Raw genomic sequence first — 19,861 nt, forward strand, 5'->3', positions numbered from 1 at the left:
AAGGGGGAGTGACAGGTTAACATGGGTGGGTGTTGCACCCCCCCTCCGCTTCTATTGGTCTTACAGTGATGAAAGTGTCAGCAGCGAAGACAGTTATCTAAGAGGCACAGGAGGAGGGGGAAAACAGTGGGAGAAGTAGAAAGATGAGGAGAGGGGAAGGCATAGGGGTGGGGGTGATGAGGTACGTGTGTGAGGTGTGAGGAAAGAGAGGAACAGCAGGAGGTATAAACACTTTGAATGTGAATCATAGGCATCTGGCAGGAAAGGGGTGGGGGGCTGGGAGGCTGGGGGGCTGAGATGGGAGACATAAGGAGAGGTGACAGAGTTAGAGAGTGGGTGAGTGAGACAAAAGTAGACAGAATGATGGAGAAAATGAGAAACAGAGAGGGTTTGATTGAAGTAAGTTAAAAAAGCGGCAAGGAAGGCAGGGATGATGAACAGAGAAAAAGAGACAAATAGAGTGTAATACATGTAAATCAGCATGTTTATCCTCACGTCCTTCTCCGTGCCTTTCTTATTTTGGTTAGAGCTTGTAAGGGTGATGGGCTTTCCCTGCTTGGATGTGTCTTTGTGTGTGTGTGTGTGTGTCTGAGAGAGAGAGAGAGCAGGAGGGAAGGAGGAAGAGAGTGAAAACTGACAAATCTTGTCAACTTGCTGTCCACCCACATAATCTGCTGACAGCAAAAGAAAAAAAAAAAAAAAGATTTCAATTCTACCGGTTTTCTTCAGATATTCGTGGGCTCGCGGGTGGGGAGCTGAGGAAAACTTCACAGAGAAACAGTGAGTGACAATGAGTGCTGAATCACTTTTCCAAGGAGTTTTTTTTTTTTTTTTTTTAGCAGATTATAAGCAATTCACAGCTTTTCTTATTTATTGTTTATCATGAACCAGTAACTTATGGATAGATTCCCTCCATTTCTGGGGGATTCATTCTTCAATAGACTCAATAAGTCTTTTGCAAACAATACAGAAAGTTGAAGCACTTTATGACAGCTGTGCTTCAGTCACATCCAAACTCAGACACACACCGTTGTATGTGTTGTAGGAGAACACAGGGGAGCTTAAACTACAAAGGGTCTCCTGCAGGTTCTGCTTCTGCCTGTTTGAATTCAGGTTGAATTCAAGTTCAAGAGTCTTTTTCTCTAAACCAACACTACCTGTTCTCATTATGTTTTGTACACACACACACACACACAAAAAAAACTACAGTCAAAACCGACCTGATTTGTGACAATATAGCACTAACATAGTACTAGGTTAACTTTACCCTGTACCCATGGGTAGGAAACCACTCACAACAATCGGGTGTTTCAACCAACTGTTGGTGTTATTTCTTATATAAATCAAGTTATTTACCCAAACCAAGAACCGCTATATGAATTGATTACTATTTCTTGTTTGAAAGTCACACAGCTAAGTTAAAAGACACAAAACAACCACAAAGAGATTCAAAACAACCACAAAGAGACATAAAGATGACCAAAAAGAGACTTACAGTCTGGGGGTCCTATATAAGAGGGGTGAGAGGTTTTTTTCTTTACCTGTCTGTGCCCAGGGGCCAGTTCTCTCATAATCCGCCCATGCTATCAACAGTACAACATTGTTTGGCTTCCAAACTGTCACAAATCAACCTTTGCAAAAATGATCATACGACTGTGCGACAAAGTGATCTCACCTCAGGACCCGCTTACTAGCTGGAGAAGTAATGAAATGACCAAAATAATCTCCACTCAAGTGGAATTGGGAGTCCACAAACATACTTATCATTTGTCACTCATACTGATCTCAAGGTCAAGAATGACCTTCCATCCTCTCGATTCTTATGCACATCAACTGAGCAATCCCTGTACATGGTATATTTGGATTTATGCCCGACCTATGCCCATGCTTTGTGAGTAAACTTTCCCGGTCTGCTTTTCTCCATCTGTCCACCAAATGCCATCTGACTTTCTCACCAGTCCTACTCACCTGTTCCCCATTCCCCTATCAGTTTTCCCACTACTTATACCGGCCCAGATTCACTCGCTCCTTGTCAGGTTTGAAAGTGTTGCCTCATGCCTTTGTGGGCCAGCGTCTTTCCCCTGTGTGTGATCCTATTACCTGTTCCTGCTTATTTCACACAGTATCATCTATATTCTGTATCAACTTTTTTCATCTCTTAAGTGATGCTGTATATGTTTGCACTTATTATATATTCAAACTGTACAAACTTTTTTATTGCAGTACTATGTCCATGTATTGGAAATATTCTAGATGTGCATAATTTGATACAAACTTCTCCAAAATACAGCCTGAAATATTTATCTTTGGAAACTTTGAGATCTCCACTAGAATTTAAAATAAACTTGTTTGGGTTATTAATGACTGACCCACTGGCAGGTCAGAGAAGTTTAAGGGTTGAATATACTGCCCCTCTGCCAGGAACAGAGCACACAAAGACACTGAAAAGGACCACAAATCATCCAAGAGGAGGTTACTCTTGATGAATTCAAGTTAGTTTTTAAGTACTCACCTCACCTAACTCTCTCAGTCAAAGCTTACTTTTCAAATTAAGTTGTCTGGTCACTTGAGAAGTTAAAAAACTTGTATTTTTACCCCTGAAATGGACACAATATTCTCTGTGATCTATTAGTATAATGTGTGACAGTTTTCATGGCTTGTCTATATTGTCTGTATTGTTTTTGTTGTAACGCTGTTTTATGCTGCCCTCTTGGCCAGATCTCTTCTCAGTGGAACTTTTACTTGATTAAATAATGGAATAGAAGAGGAGAAGCATCACTAATGAATGCAGATGTTGCATACACACACACACACACACACACACACGTATCTGTGTATTGGAGCCAGTGATGATGACCGGTTTTAATGATGTCTCTGATTAGTGTGGTTATGCTTGCTTACATCAACCTACTCATAAACTACTCTTCTAGTCTACAAGTAAGCTGCCCACCGAACAAACTTCTTATCTGTAATGATGATAAATACCGTGGCAACCATCCCTGCAAAGGATTTGTCAATAAATACCATGGCAACATGTTGTCAGTAGTATTCCTGCCTCGAGGATTTACATGAATGCTACATCAGCCCCAATCTCTGAGGACGCACTGAGTAGTCTCGTGACTTTGAATGATGATAACCAAATAAACACACTCTTTGTTGTAACCAGCCCTCTGCTACACACTCACAAACACACACACACACACACACTTTAAGGTGTCTGGGACACACAAGGCCTAGGCCGGCTCATAAAAACAGATTAAAGCATGATGGATCAGGGAATCTGCAACAGAAGTCAGATAAACAGGACAAGGTTAGTGGAGAGGAGACAAAGAAGATAAGGACAAGAATGACAAGAAGCTCTTTTGTTTCTCCATTATTTTTTTAGTCCTGCTCCCAACCTGCTTTCTCTCTTTCTCCCTCCTCCTGAATGTTCTGCCTGCCATTATGTGAAGACAAAAAATGTGCACTCACACACGCACACACGCACACACACACACACACACACACACACACACACACACACACACACACACACACACACACACAAAACTTAAGGCACAAACCACCAGCACTTAAGTCATTGTTCTCTTTCTCTCTCCCCCCTATGTGGTTTCAATTTTCCAAATGCTTAGGATTTAATTAATAAGGGGAACAGATCGAAAGCATTCCTGAGAATATCAACTACTACTCCTGAGGACTGCTCCATTTTCTCCGTCTCAACAACACAATGCCCAACCAAAGCCTTAAACTCCTCATGCTACAACACTACACACATCTTGCACCAAAGTTAAAATTGCACTGGATAGTGTTGAAAATCATGACATACTGCGGGTCCACTTCTTAAAAGTTTCATCATATTCTAAAATAATACAACAGCGGGACTCAAAATGAATACATGCTCAGATATCTGTGCAGGCACATGGGTATTAAAAGTGTCTCTCATGTTATGAAAAGCTGTAGTGACTGAGGTAGGTCTCCTAATGGTCTCAGGCTGCTCTGACACTCTGTACACCAGATTATGTAAAAACCATATCAATCTGTAGTTAGTCGCCGAGTATAGATTGCAAAACATGTGATATGATGAAATTGGCCCAGAATTCACTCTTGATCACATGTGATTTGTGCAAGGCACAATAAGTTACTGACCGATAGGAGAGAAGACACGTGAGTAACCAAAATGGAGTGGCACGGAGTTGAAACCTGCACTCCTGGCTTAGAGGATTACAGCTGAATATCATCCAGTGTCTGCGGCCAGACGAAAAGTTATTCTTGACTTTAAGGCCAGTCTCAGCATTCTGTGCTCTGAGGCATGATTGGCCCTATTGTAAATTGGCATACTGCACTTTGAGATATTCACAACTCTCCACTGTAAACAGCTGTGCCAGAGCTACTGGTTGGAATTTAAACCTATATCATTTTTTTTCCGTTTTATTCCACTCTCCTGCTGTCCATTTTCTCCGTAGTATCTATTAATTTTCTGCTATTAAGTGCCCATGTATCAAATGTGCAATAGTAGTAAAATCTGCCAAGCTCATGATAGAGTTCATCACAGTGGTCTGGTACAGTACCGAACCTTGTACTCAAGACTAAGAGGATTAAAACTGAACATTGCCCTGTGTCTGCCGACTGCAGGTTCGTAATCACTCATAACTTTCAGGGGAGCAGACTCAGTGCTATGTATTCCTGTCGGCCGTATGGTGCATTTGCTTTCTGCAACCAGTTGATCACTACCCCCCTGTCTGCTGTTCACAATGTGCTGAAGATGTTGCACGGGCACAGTTTCTTTAAATAAAATGAAGTCTGTCTTTTAGATCAGGTAGGACTGAAGAGTTGTGGGGAAAAAAAAAATCGAATTATGATTTACCTGATCAGCCCTGCGACAAACTGCAATTGTTTTCTATGAAGTAAAGGCCTGGTGGTCTCTGTAGTAATGGATACCAATAGAATGATACTAATAGTATTGTTCTAATACTAATAGTATCGTACTATGCGGAACACAGAAATAATACACGGAGTTGCATGTTGTTGAGGTCGCTCCAAGTTTTTTTTTTTTTTAATCCAGTCAGTTGGATATAAATCAGCTTCTGAGTAAACTTAGCTAGTTTTATGTTGGAGGAAAAAAGATCAATTTAATTCACACTGAGTGAGATATCGTTTCAGTAACAGTGGTGGAGTGTAAGTTCAAGTTCAAGTACATTTTTACTTGTACTTAACTCGAGCGTTTTTTATTTTCTTTATACTCCACTACATTTCGGAGGGATATATTCTTTTTACACTGCTACATTTATCTAACAGCTATAGTAAATAGTTATTTTGAAGATTAAGACTTTTCATTTAAAAAAAATTTGATGAATTTATAAAGTATGATGTATTGTTATAGAACAAACTACCCAACTACTCCATCTTGAGTAGCTACACTATTAAAATGCTGCTTACACATTGGAGTAAACTCATATCCAATAATATGATAATGTACTGACAGGAGCTTTTTTTACTGAATATTAAGTACTTTTATTTGTGATACTTTATGTACATTTTGTTGCTAATATTTCTGTACTTAAGTAAATTTTTAAATGATTTTGTAATAGAATAATTTTACATTATGGTATTGCTACATTCATTTAAAGCAACAATAATGGATATTTTTTTACAATATAAATGTGTCATAAGACAATAGGGTTGTGATAGGGTTTGCTGTGACGAACCTACAGAAAATTATCACCTGAATTTGCAGCTCCTCTCAGCTCTACAGAGCTTTAGAATAAGTTATAATGAGTTTCAGATCATGATAATAGCGCTGGCCGTGACTTTACTGTTTCAGTTCACTCTCACTGCTCTCATAGTGTTTTTGTTTCGGCTGCAGTAGGCAGCTGTTCTCACAGAAGAAGCTCTGAAAACCCACTCTGCACTACCTGCTCAGTACCAAACAGTAGACAGACACTATACTAACCGATGAACACAGTGGAACATTTAGCTGCTCAAGAGCCAGATATTTCCCTCAGGAGTTGATTGGGGACCAAAAACAGGGCTGCAGTAAAAGAGAGTGAATATTGGAATCACATTCACCAGGCGACCAGAAACATGACTTTTGTTAATAAGCTTGCCATATCAGGGTTTCAGGTTTACAAGGTTTAAGTTAAATTTAAGACATTTTTAATACCACGTACGGTAGGATGCAATTTAATACCTGTTTCATGTTCATACTGCTTACAAAGTATGGAAGATGTCAGAAAAAAAACAGTAGGGATGACAAATCCTTGAATTATATACCAAGTGTAATGTGGAATAAATGTCAATATATTTACTAATTTATTTCACATCTTTTCTCATTGCTTCCTGGCATATTCCCTTATAATATAATTAATCAATAAAACATGACAATGACTTGGATAAACAGCAGAAAATACAATGATGAATGGATGGATTAACCAGTGAACCAGTGCTAACTAATTAACTTAAAGTGAGAGGCGTGGGACAATTGTACTGGGGATTTTACAGCCAGGTTTTGCTAAAGTCACCCACAAAAACATTTTTAGACCTGCAGATTCCCTGCATATCAATTTTAAAAGGTGTTAATATGTTGATGTTGTGTTCACAACTTGTCTCCTGCACCTGGATAGCCAGGAGAGAGAGAGAGAGAGAGAGAGAGAGAGAGAGAGAGAGAGAGAGAGAGAGAAAAGTAAAACGTTACTGGAGTTAAGTTTCCTCAGACACTGTTTCTATATCTCACCGGGAACCCCCCATGTTAGTGGCTCTGCTCTTCACTGCTCGGGCAAACGTTACCTTCAGGTACTGACAGGAAGAGCTGCTCCACGGCCCTGAACCAGGAAGGTTCCCATTCCCGAATTTTAAGGTATTAAGCTGAAAACAACATGATGTGTTTTAAGATTTCAATTCCGACAGCACTTCACTCTCCGCCAGATACAGTCCATTCCCAGTCCACCCAGTCCAGATCGTTTATTTCGTAACAGAATCACCACTTTGCAGGTGTTTTGTTTCTTTGTTTGTTTTGTTTGTTTTGTTTGTTTTGTTTGGGGTTTTTTTTTGAATAGCAAAACTACGGTGGCTCATTTGAAACATCACGGGAATCCAGAGTGGTGTGTCGTCCCCGCTGAAGCCATCTTTGACCGAGCAGGGCAGCCATTGTTCAACCCTGTAGTTCGATCGCCTCACGGGCCGAGGACATTAACCAGCCGCAGCCGGCTGAACTCGGACAGTGGGCGTTAGAGCTTCAGGCAGCGAAATCGATACGGCCACCAACTAAAACCCTACCCTCCCACTGTTTATCGAAATATTAATACTGTAAGTAATTGTTACCATCGATATAAACTCAATTGATTGACGCTTTTTGGGCGACGACTGCTCGGTGCCGTCACACGTCACTTACTCTGCTAGCTGCAACACATCGAACGCACCCTTGGCAGCAAAAGGCGGTGCATTTCAACCAGCTGTGCCCTGTCTGCTCTCTGGTTGCTTCCACCCGGAAACAGCAACAAACACTTGTTCCTACCATGGATGGGTTATAAGAAAATAGGCCCGCGGACACAGACATGTAAAAAAGCCACAACCCCATCCACAATATAGAAGCAAGACCCCCAGCCTGAAAGAGACACAAAATGTGTCCCCTCTGGTTGTGTCGTCTCTCTTGGTGGTTGTGTTGCGTCTCTTGGTGGTTGTTCTGCGTCTCCACATGGTCGTTTTGCACCTCTGTGGGATTGTTTTTCATCCTTTCGTCTTTGTTTTGTGTCTTTTACCAGAGCTCCGTGGCTTCCGGACAAGAAATATCAACATTCCCATCGCACAGAGGCCCGGGCCCCAGGAGTCCCCAGACCTCTCTGGGCCTGTTCCCAGTGGGCCCATTCAGTAATCCATCCGTGGCTCCTACTGCTCATGTAACTTTTTATATGGAGGCTCACCGGCCAACAGTCCAAACATGTTGCTCCAGGAGGGGGAAAAACATCCTGTGTGGGACCGCTCCCTGCCGCTGTGACTCACCTTGTTGGACATTGGTCATATCAGCTATTAGCGTCAAGATGAAAGCTCTGTTTTCTCTCCTGCTTTCAACAGCTTGAAGGGTTGCTCTGCTGCTGAGATGCTGGGGATAATTGCTTCACTTTACAATGGTAAGTATCCTCTGTTCGTGTTAATATGCATGTCACTAGTGGATGTCATGGGATCTGTTTTTGTCCCAGAACTGTGTTACACGTTGATGTTTCATGTAGATCCAAAGTGTCTCTGATCAAGACACTGAATCTTAATTGCTCACGATGATAAGGTTAGTGACTTGCGTGGTAGCTTGCCTCCCTGGGTGGTAATGGTTTGTTTGTGTTAATGAGAGGCAAATTGTAAAGTGCTTTGGATAAAAATGCTATATAAATGCAGTCTATCAGTTTATTTTTGGTTAAGCATATGTTGACAAGTAACAAGAAATGACAGTACAGAAATGCCAAAGATGATTTTGAGGTAATTTGGGAACAGTGTTGCCATTACAGTTTGTCCAACAGAGAGCACTGACAAGTTTAATTCTGGAAAATATCCTGCTCAATACGGTTGTTGGTCCACAATCCTTCCTTAATAAAATGTTTGCTTATGTTAAAATAGACATATTTTTTTATTGGGCATTTTAAATTCTCAATGATTGATATCTGGATCACCTCAAACACTGAGTATCGGGCGGGCTCTAGCGTTGATCTGTTACGGGTGATATGTTGGTGTTTGCTATCAGTGTGCGTTGTTTGCATTGGTTTTCAATATGAATTGCTTATTTTTCTTTTCATTTGGTCGTTTATCGGCTGGTGTGTTATGATGATTTCATACTGTTGATTTACAAGTGTTGAAATATGAAGTTTGAGTGTTAATGAACGTAATGGGCTAAACTGGTTTTACAACAGTAGGTTGTTGCTGTTGTTTTAGTCTCTACTACAGCCTTCAGGATGTAAACATGACTGTCGTCTTGTCAGATTATTTCTCTGCATGGCTTCATGGTAAACTCAAATTTTTTTTTGTAACATATAGAATAAGTACTCACATTAACATTTTCTCCACAGCCTTCACACTAAGCCAAACATTAGATAAAAACTTTACCTCAGCTTGATGGGATTGTGTGACATCTTGCTTTTACTATTCTTCTCGTCATAATTACATTTTAACTTCTTCTGTTCTGTGGTTTATGCTGCTGGTACAGCTGTGCTCATTGATAGGGTTTAGCTTGTTTCCATCTCCTGATGGTCATCTACTGCTTCTCATTGTCTGATCCAAGCCATGAATGTTCGATTTTCTAATATACTCATGTTAAGTGAATAATTACTGTACAGTATGTGCAGTGAATGTGTCTCTGCCTGCTGCTGCATATCAGGTGAATTGCTGGATTTAGATTTATCCATATCTGTGCACTAAATATTATATTCCCTGCACTGGTTGGAGGTGCCCTTTTGGGGATTAGCCACATGGCATTTGTGTAATATCTGTTGTTGTGCTCTGTACCTACTGTAATGTGGTTTTGGAGGAAGTTTATCATCAGTGTGGCTTCTCTGTTCTGCTGAGCTTGGTGTAAGATTACAGAGTGCAAGCGATGAGATCAGAGTGTAGACGTTAAATATCAGCTCTGCATATATTCTGTTTTCAGGTGAATCTGGTCTGTGTGAGTTGTCTGACTGTGTACAGTGTGTTGAATGTGTGATGCCCATGTGTTTTCATGTCTGTATTGTAATGTGTTCAGCACCAGTTTAAAAAGACTAATTCAACTCTAATTGCCAATGACCTACCTGTCCAGAGTTATTCAATCTCTTGAAGGCCTTTTACTGTCATTTCATACAGCTCGAAGTTACGATAACATGTTTGAAAGTCTGTACAATCAATCAGCTCTTTTCAAAAGTAAGGAAGTCCTCAATCAAAAAAAATGACAGTATGATGACAGTCATAAAACATGTCCAGTTGTACCGTGAATGTGGTCAAATTTACAGGGTCATAAATGGACAAATTACACTATTACTTACTGCTTTTACGGAGGTACTTTGTGATCCTGGTGACTTAAAGTAGTTGAGCCATTCTAACCTTTTTCATACCCTTAAACTCAGTGAAGAAACATAAGAAAGGCATCTGTCTTGTCAGCCTGAGTGAGTAGGGAAGATGGCGAACTCCCCCAGAACTGAACTTACCCCAGCAAAATTCTTCGTGCATTCATTGCACCAGACAAGTGCAATGATTTGATAGTGATGTGAGTTTAGAAGCTTGGACGTTGTGACAAGATCAAAAATTAAGATGAGCTTTTTATCAATTCAGGAAGTTAATTTAAGCATTTTAAAAACTAAAAAGGGGAATGACTCATGGCCAAAAGGCAGCAAATAATTAAAAATATAGAAGAACTTAGGGTGTACAAAGTAAGTTGGACCAGCATCTAGATGACATGTAGAGGTGTAGGTTTTTAGTGGGAGGAGTTTAGAGTATATGGCATCACATTGAATTGATATCTCAACAACAACTGTTGGAAAAGTAAGCCAATAGTTGTTGATATCTCAACACCCTGAGGTTGGCACTCCGAGGTTTTGAGTGAAATGTCTTTACAGTTTTTGGAGGGATTGCCATGGAAATTTGTAAAGACATTCACGAGTTGTAACAATTTTGCTGATTCTTTAACTTTTTTTCTCTTTCACTACCATCAGGTAAACGTTTTAATCTGTCAAATACTTTTGTTCAAGATCAACAAGATTTACTTGCAAAACCAATGACATTCCCATGAGCCTCAGCTGCACTCTGTGCTTAGTGCTCATTTACTAATGTTAGCATGCTAACACGCTGAACTAAGATAGTAAACATGGTAAACATTACTGGCTAAACATCAGTATGTTACTTTAGTATTGTCACTGTGAGCATATTAGGTTGCTGATACACCCTGCTTAAAGGTGCACTATGTGAATATTTGCTCTTGCTGCATAGCTAAAGTTAGCATTAACAACTGTTTACTTACCAGTCTAGAAGAAAAATTGCGAGTTCAGCATCAAACTTCGTTGGATAGCAACGCCAACGTTAACTCTTGTTTTGCTTCCATCACTTATTTTCTTCGTCGGCGAATGTGGTTTATTACCTTATGGGCAGCGCTACTTCTTCATCCTCTCATGTAGCGCTGGATGCTACAGTGAGGTACAAAGTATGAGACGGGCTGGGCCGGGGCTAGCTAGCTAGCATGCTTTTAATTACCTTTTAAGTACAGACTCACAGAGCCACAAGTGTGGCTGTATAGACTCTTATAAAGTGTGTTTACATTGGGCCAACTCTTAATCTAGACTCAATCTCTTTTGAGATTGTTTGGTTGAGGGAACAGAGCATTAAAAATGTAGTTAGAAACACAAATATTGTTTCTGAGACAACACTGCCTGTGTGTCACAGTGCAGATACAGAGACTTCACTTATTTAAAACATTAATCTAGGATGATGAAACATTTAATAAAACTGCAGCAAGACTCTAAAACTGTTGAAAACAGACTGACTCATGTTTGATTCACCAAGCACACACAACAGATGATAAAGACATCAACATCAGCTGCTTATTGAAATGCCATTTCTTGGATTTCCTTTTGTAAGACTCTCCTGCCAAAAGGTGGACTATGTCTCCAGCTGTGGCTGACTGTTCCATTTTTTGTTCAAAAGCACATGAACTTTTGTTACCCTTTAAAACTGTGATATTTGGATCTGTCAAATAACAATAATATGTAGACTATTGAACAAAGGAACCACTCTGTATTGTGGGTTTAGACTAAGATGGAGCAAAAGGAGCTGTCAAGTAATGTTAAAGTGTGAGTGAATGTTATGAAAGTTTTAACTTGAAACAGACTGGCATTACATTTTTCTGACAGATCAAGCTGGATCTACCAGGGTATAGGCTGGCGGTTTCATGGCTGCAAGTCCCCACTGGCTCCATTATGATTCCACACTTTGACCTTTTTCCTAATTAGAATCAGATATCTGCCGACAATGAGTGTAATGTAGCCTGATGGAGTTATGGCACCAAAAAGGCGGCTTGTGTTAAACGGTGCTTACAGGAAGGTACTGTGAGGCATGTGAGCTGGTGCGTGATAGATGCATCGCGCTTGGATGGTGATGGGAACGAAAATCAAATCACGCAGTGCAAATATGCTGCTTGCATTCGGCAATGTATGCATCAATTTGGTGGAAACATCACACATTTGCATTTCACTGAAGGTTTCTCCCGTTTCTTAGTTTTCCACTTGTTTTGCAAAATCTCCTACTGTTCTTTCTAGAGGTGCTTTATTTCTTTCTTTTCACCCTCCCTTGCTTGTTTCTGCTTTTCTTTTGCTGAGTCTCAACTCTACAGGGATTCACTCAGAGAAATCAATTTTGCCTGGCCTCTTTGCGTTTGGAGGGAACATAGGCATATATAAATATTCACATGCGGCCATTTCAGATCCTAAGCTTAGGGACTGAACTAGTGGATGAGCTGTGCTTCTGTTTGATCATGAAGCCTGCATACATGCGTCACTGGATTATTTCTCTCTTTCCCTGTGCGTCCCTCTCTCCACATCTCTTCCTCTTCTCTGCTACCTTGTTTTCTCCATTAATTCCATCCTTCCTTCCTTAACTTTTTGAGTTCCTGCGATTGTCCTTAACAGCATCTTTATAGATTTTAAATTCCCTATCTTGCTTTCTATCCCATTTCCTACTTGACTTTATCCCTTCTTTTCTCTCAATTTCCTCCCTTTTCCTGTATTTCTTCCATCCCTCGTTCCTTCTGTTATTTATCTTTAGTTGTCCCTTCTTTCCCTCCCTCCTTCTTTGCCATTCCCCTTTTTTGTGCTTTCCCTCCTCACATACTTTCCTGTTCTCTTTGTCCTTTGTCCTTTTTCCCCATATCTGTCACATTCCTGGCATTTTTCCTTCCGACATTCCTACCTAATTTTTTCTTTCTTTACTCTGACCTTTCTCCCTTTGCTACTTACTGCCTTTCTGCCATCTTTCTTCCTTCAGCAATACATTCATACATTCTCCCCTTTTCCCTTAATGAGATCCTCCCTGGCTTCAGCCTTCTCTTCATTGTTGCATCTTCATTCTTGCTTTCTTTTTTATTACTTTTCTTTGTTCTTTTACTTATTACCTTGCTCCTTTGTTTGTTTCTTCCCTCCTTTCATTCTCCCTTATATTTCCTCCCCACCCCTACCAGTCATTCTTTACTCATATATATAACTTTATTTTAAGTCCCTTCATAATTAATGTGCCTTTACCAATGTGGCTTCTGTCTTAGAAGCAGATTTCTATTTCACAAATCTCCCTGAACTCACTGAAACAGAAGCTCTGTGCTCTAATTTAAATTCTGTTCTTCAGTGCATAGTGCCTATAGATGGATGAACACATGTAAAGTGCGGCCCAGGCTTCGTGTGGGACACACGTGATTGACTGAACTCGGAGCTGATGCTGCAGCCACCCATAGTATACCGACTTCCTCTCCCCTGACTGCTGGTCTGCTTGGTACTGATAACTACTTCATGGATTTCTTTTCGCAGATATCTCCACCCCTCTGCCTTTAAGTCCTTGTGCTTTACTTGTTCTCTTTCTCTCTCTCCCCCAATTGTCAGCTTTGTTTTACAAACGGAGCACTGATACTGTCTCTCAGAGGCACACCTCTCCTCCTGCCCTCGCCGGCTGTCAGGATGGATCTGCCGTGACAGTGGGCGTACTTGGTAACACCGGTGGACATGCACATATAGTAAACAGAAACACAAAGGCATAGAATGATTCAGTGCCACGTAGAAACACACATGCATGAATAAGAACGCTGTGCAAACAATCAAAGTAGACGTAGCGCATGCTAGCTCTCTATTTGACCTCACCTTGACCTGACACAAGACACCTCCCTTGCACCCTCACAGCTAATACAGACCGACAGGTGTGTGTATTTGTGAGTTTGTGTGTGCGCGTGTGCTTACAGTAATTCTGATGCATATTTTATAAGTGTATGAGTGAAACTAGGACATGAAGGAGGCAAAAATATATCCTGGTCAAATGCGGGTATGTTTCTCTCCCCGCAGTAGATGAATGTATGCACTTATTCCATTACCTTTTTTACTTTTGAACCATTTTTCTTTACTTTCATAGCCTTATCATTCAGCCTCAGGGCTCATTTTAGAGGCCTGTCTATTAGCCACACACAGACACATACACGCATATACAGATGTGCATATGTACTAACAAAAATGAGGCAAACAAACACAGACCACCTCAGCCATTTGAGGACACTTTCCATTTAATGTTATTTATAAACAGCTTTTGAGTCTGGCATTGCTTGATAACCACATACAAAACATTTGGGTTGCACAAAGGAAGAGAGGGGAGGAAAAGAATAAGGAGAAGGGGGTTGGGGTTGGGGTGGGATGGCAATGAGGGTGGAAAAGACAGTAGCGAAGAACGTAGAGAGTGAGGAAGGGAATAAGCAGACAGACAGGGAGAGGGCAGAAGGTTGGGGAAGAGGTGAGGGAAAAGGGGGAGGGAAATACAGAGGAATGAATAGAAGGATAGAAAAGAGAATAGGAGGAGCAGGAGACAGGCAGTGCAGTGTACCATTTATCTTAAATTAGTCAGCAAAACAAAACAAAACAAAAAAAAATTAGAATGGGGTAAAAAAAGCAAAAATAATGATAGTTATCATATGAAATAAAAAATAAACTTCCAGCCTTTAGCTCCCTGTTTATTTACTGAGGGAACTACTGAGACACAACAGAGAGTCAGTTTCTCTTTTTTTCCCTTTTTTTTTTCTTTTCTTTTTACAAAAAAAGTCATTTTCACAAGAATAAACAGACACAATTTACATCACCTCTGGGTTCACAGCAGCACAAACAAGTTCACCAGTAGGGGTCTCTAATCCTACATGTCAGGAGAATGACACCAGTGGCAGGCTTCTGTTCGTCCCCAACATTTAAATAGATAGACATGAAAAGGCAGGGCTCAGCAGAAAACACACACAAGCAGGGTACAAATGTTGCCCCTGCTCTTGGATTCCAATCCAAATCAGATATTTTTAGGTTGCCAGCAAACCAAACTAATAATTTTTTTGTGCTTTTTATCAGCATGTCATGATTTTTTAAAATAGAATGTATAACTTTGTAATGCTATAAGAAATAAAGAGACCTTTAGCATTACCGGCTAGTTAAGGTACCCGGATGGCCCGTGTATATATCTGACTCTGAAACAGTTCAGGTCTAAAGTCAAAGCCTGGACAGCATCTGTGGTGCTCTGCTGTGGGGTTTGGAAGGCCCGGACTGATAGGGATTAGTAATTTTCAGTGGGACAGGAAGGCTGTGAGGGTGATCGGGTTTTGTTAGGGATGTGTATGCTTGAACTGTTCCAGTTCATGGTTCAGGGTGCCGTTTCCCACAATCTGTCCTTTGTCCTTCTCTGTTATTTTCCTAAAGAAGGATCCCGAGACTCGGAAATGGGTCCAGGATTCACTCTCTTCAGACCTACATTAGCAGCATTAAAATCCAACTCTCCAGTCAGGGCTTACAGATTGTCAAGTCCATCTGTTTGGGAGTGCACTAAACACACAAGAGAGAACAAAGAAAGAAATTCTCGAGCAGTGAGCAGTTAGTCCCTCTGCCCTGTGATAATCATCACAGATTCCGAACTGCTTTTGTTTTTTGAGTTTCAGCAATTGATTAGACCATTGCAGGACATAGATTGCAGTGTTGTGGTGGTCATCAGTACTCTTCCCTGATTGTAGAGCCTTTTTTGCCAGCATTTGAATCCCTCTTGTCACTATTTGGATTGAATCATAGCTTGAAGGATATATTTTTTCCGGTAACCTCCACAGTATTACAGAGGAAAGTGCATAACAGTTTCTTGGAGTCAGAAGTTTTGTGAGCCAGGCTCGGGCCTCAGCTTTTCCTTGGCCTGCAAAAGTTGACCCTTCAGGCTCGTCGAGGCCTCTGTTTTGTAGGTTGCAGACTGAATGAAACTGCCTCTTACCTCCACAGTTTGTTTTCATTGTCCACTGGCTCTCATTAGGCACTCTTGCTATCGAGCTTCATTCTACCCGCATGGCTTTAGTGTTTTCTTTAGTGGACACACACGCATACAAACAGCAACACAGAAATCTTCCCTTGTTCATCCACTCACTCATTTATACTGACTGTGACAAGTTGGCTCATATAATGATTGGTTAGTTCTGAATGGCTTTTAAGTTGATGGGATGCAAGGGCATGAACATTTTCAAGAATTTAAGAATTGTTATATAGATGTGTCACAACACCAGGGGCGTTTTTGTTTTTTTTAGAGTTTACACTAAAAACCAAGAGTACAGATGTGCATTAAAGTGGGTTAACCCTGCCCTGAGACATGGAAGTAAAACCACTTTATTAGTAGACTTACAGTGTAGTGATCATGGTTTTTACTGCTGAAATTCTTCACAATGACTCATTTTACTGCCACTCGTGTCTGCAGTATTTTGTTTCTGAATCTTAAGGTGCTATGAGTGAGAATTACAGCAGTTATGAACAACTGTGTCTTGGTCTCAGTGAGAGTAACAGATGGAGGGTGCACTGAAAGAGCGCAATTTGTGTCAAGAGGGCTAAACATAGAGACTGAGCCTTGAACTGTTTTGATCCTAATTGTGTGTTCTTCTCGCTATTATTCGAATGAATCATTGGCTTGTTATTTTTTGTGGCTGTACAGCTTTTATAAGTACATAAATTCAGTGAAGCAATCAATGCCACAGAGACAAATGCAAAGTTTTCCTGTTGTTTCCCTTGGTGACATCATCAAAGTAACGGGATAAATTGTTTTCCCTGACTTCCATGTTTTGACTTGTAAAGATCCCTGCCCTAATACCTCAGGGATACTTCGACAGTAGATATTTGATATCGTTCTTTATACACAGTCATGTCCACACACAGTTATGCACACATGCCTCATTTAAAGAGCCAGGGCAGGGTGTTTCAGGAGAATGAATCATAAGAGTTGCATCACCAGCACGAAAGTGTCCATTTCCATGCTCAGCGTAGGATTACAGAGATGAGTGACAGCAGCAGAGCTGATGTGAAACAGAAAATATAATCAGCAAGGTGTGACCCTGCTTTATTGTTAGCTCTCTGGACCCCACTTGGTGGGCCGACAGAAGTTCTGGGGGTGCACTTGTTCTTCCTCCTTGCAGTTGCAGACAGGTCATATTTACCTCCATCTGGAGTATAGTCTTTCTCACCCCCCTCCCGTAGTACCTGCACCTCATTGAGCCCCCCCTTTGCCTTGCGGCCCCGGCGGGTACAGTTTCTGCGGCTTCCCTTAGGTGGCCGCGGCAGGGGTGAGGGTGAAGGCAAGCTGTATTGGTCCCCGTGGGGCAAGTACGGCCGCTGATGGTGGTTGTGATGGATTCTGTGACGATTTAGGTGGTTCAGTGACTCTCCATGCTCCATCTCCCCACCTGGGGCACCATGTGCATGACCCTCGCCTGACAAGCAACTGGGCAGTTCCTCCTTCTTCAATGTTTTCAGGTCTTTCCCTGTCAGCTCTGGTGGTGAAACACACATTAGAGAGGAGGTGGAGCCTCTGAACCTCCGCAGCCAATCCCAAAGTGACAGGGCCTTGCAGTCACACTCCCAGGGGTTGTCATTAAGTCGTAGGTACTCCAGCGCTGGCAGTAGAGTTAGGCTGGCACCAGATAGCTCAGTCAGGGAGTTATTAAACAGGTACAGGGTGGTGAGGCGTCGCAGGTCATGGAAAGCCTGGCGGTCCACCCACTGGATTCGGTTCTGGTGGAGAAGCAGGCGGTCTAAGACCCCCAGACCACGGAAAGTGTTCTGCCGAAGGTTCCATAGTCGATTACCATGTAGGAAGAGATGACTTAGGTTCAGTAGGTCAATGAACAGGTCGTCCTCCAGGAACTCTAACTGGTTGTCCTGCCAGGATGTGGGGGAAGCAGGAAAGGTAAAAACAGAAGCTTAAGATGGGTGCAGTGCATTGCATTGGACATTACTTTGATTATTTCATTAATAATTTTGCCTTAATTTGCTGTATTGTGATATAATGTTTTTGGAAAGACATTATTATCACTATTGTAACATTTATTTCAGCAATATTATGCCTTTGTATGGCTTTTAGCTGAGTTCTGGCATCAAACAAGGAACCAACAACATTACAATATTATACATTATTACATTAGCATCACAAAGAATAGGTTTGTCTTATTACACAGAATACATTGACAAAGCAGTTTTTGTGCAAGAAATAGCTGGACCAAGGAATTGAAAGTTGGTGTTGTTTCTATGATGCAGGATGATCTGTACAGCTTCCAAATGGATGTTCAATAGCTAGAAAAAGTGATGAGCAGTATAAAACAGGTCAGAAATGATTTTCTTGACTTTTTGAATTGTGTGTTTGAGGTTGAAGACTTGGTTGAAAGAATGGGGTCAATGATTATTAGTGATCTGCTCACAACATGTGTGTTTTTTTTTTTTTTTCTACATTTGACAAGCTGTTGTTATAGATAATGTAAGAATGCTGTCAGACATTTAAGCTGTAACCTTTACCCTACTCACTTAATGCCAATACCAATATATTTTCCCATCAATAATATGCATAAGAGATCCTTTCGATGTAGTAAAACCATTTCTCCTCATAAACCCCCCATTTGATTAATGAAATCATATACTCAATCCTGGATTTCAATTCCTGTACTGTTTCCCTACAGTATTTGACCACAGAAGGTATACTGTGGGCTACTTACGGTGAGGGAGGCTTTGTGGTATTTTCCCTGCACTCAGGATAACGGCTAGTATTTGATCAGTGTCCAATTCATAGGCAGTAAGTGCTGAGCCGGGCTGATTGACAGATTACACCCTAATGCGATTGTGGATTCAGATGCACTATACAGTAGAGATAAAAGGAGGCTATTATCCATGTACCTGTAGGTAGAGATACTGGAGATTATGGAGGCCCGCAAAGATCCCGGGAGGCAGGCTGATCAGGCCACAGTGGTACAAGTGCAGGGCATGTAGCCGACCCAGGCCCAGGAAGGTGTCTGAAGCAATGGCCTTCAAGTGCCGATTGTCCCCAAGGTCGAGCTCCTCTAGGCGGTCAAAGCCGTGGAAGGTGGATGGCTGTATGTAAGAGATGTTGTTGGAGTAAAGCCACAACATGGTGGTTGTAGGTGAGAAGTGTCCACGAAGCAGGCGCTGTATCTTGTTGTTCTGCAGGAAGACGCGCTCGCTTTGGGCAGGGATTCCCTCGGGCACGGCATGGAAGTTGTGGGCCTGGCATGAGACGGTGCTTGGTGAAGTGTAGCAGATGCAGTGGCGAGGGCAGGGGAGAGAGAGATCTAGGCCACACAGCACCAACAGTAACTCCACCCCACCGTAACCTGAGAGAGGAGAGGAAACAATGACACAAAGAGATGGCGGGATAGAGATGGAGAGAGAAAGACGTGCAGAATTTATTTAATTCATACAGCAGAGCTTCTGTTATCAGACGCATCTTGAATGAAACACTCATTGCTCTCAGTTTACATGGACAAAAATAGGCATGGTTCAGTGCAGACAATTTACGACTCTGATACAAATTTCTTACAAACACACATGTACGCACACAAACATGAGCCCATTCTTCTTACATATTTTTCAATGATTCTCAAACTGTTTACCCTTAACCTTGCCTAGCCTTGACTGTTGTCTTCTTGTTAAATTGTTTCAAAACCCGAAATCTAAACTCAAGGGACCGATTTTTTTTCCCGTTTTGCAAAAACCTTGAAAATCCTTAATACCAAGAGGGCCCCCCTCATCACCACAGATGGACATAAAAAAAAAAAAACACTACTCAGGTACACAAACACTTTTTGGAGGAGCGTGTGTGCAGCCTTGTGGTTTTT

At 41.4% G+C, this 19,861-nt stretch overlaps 1 protein-coding gene across 1 annotated transcript in view; it reads right to left on the minus strand.

The window, feature by feature from the left end:
* Positions 1-16,997: 16,997 nt before the first annotated feature.
* The window catches only part of LOC120802853 (reticulon-4 receptor-like 1), a 68,694-nt gene continuing 65,830 nt past the window's right edge, over positions 16,998-19,861 (minus strand). Inside the window, exons 3-4 of the mRNA XM_040151029.1 lie at positions 18,903-19,357; positions 16,998-17,897 (exon numbers count right to left, since the gene is read on the minus strand). Of these exons, the coding sequence (XP_040006963.1) occupies positions 16,998-17,897; positions 18,903-19,357 (1,355 nt within the window). The remainder of the gene's footprint in view (positions 17,898-18,902; positions 19,358-19,861) is intronic.

This window comes from Xiphias gladius, chromosome 17 (genome assembly GCF_016859285.1).
Source record: "Xiphias gladius isolate SHS-SW01 ecotype Sanya breed wild chromosome 17, ASM1685928v1, whole genome shotgun sequence".
NCBI lineage: Eukaryota > Metazoa > Chordata > Actinopteri > Istiophoriformes > Xiphiidae > Xiphias > Xiphias gladius.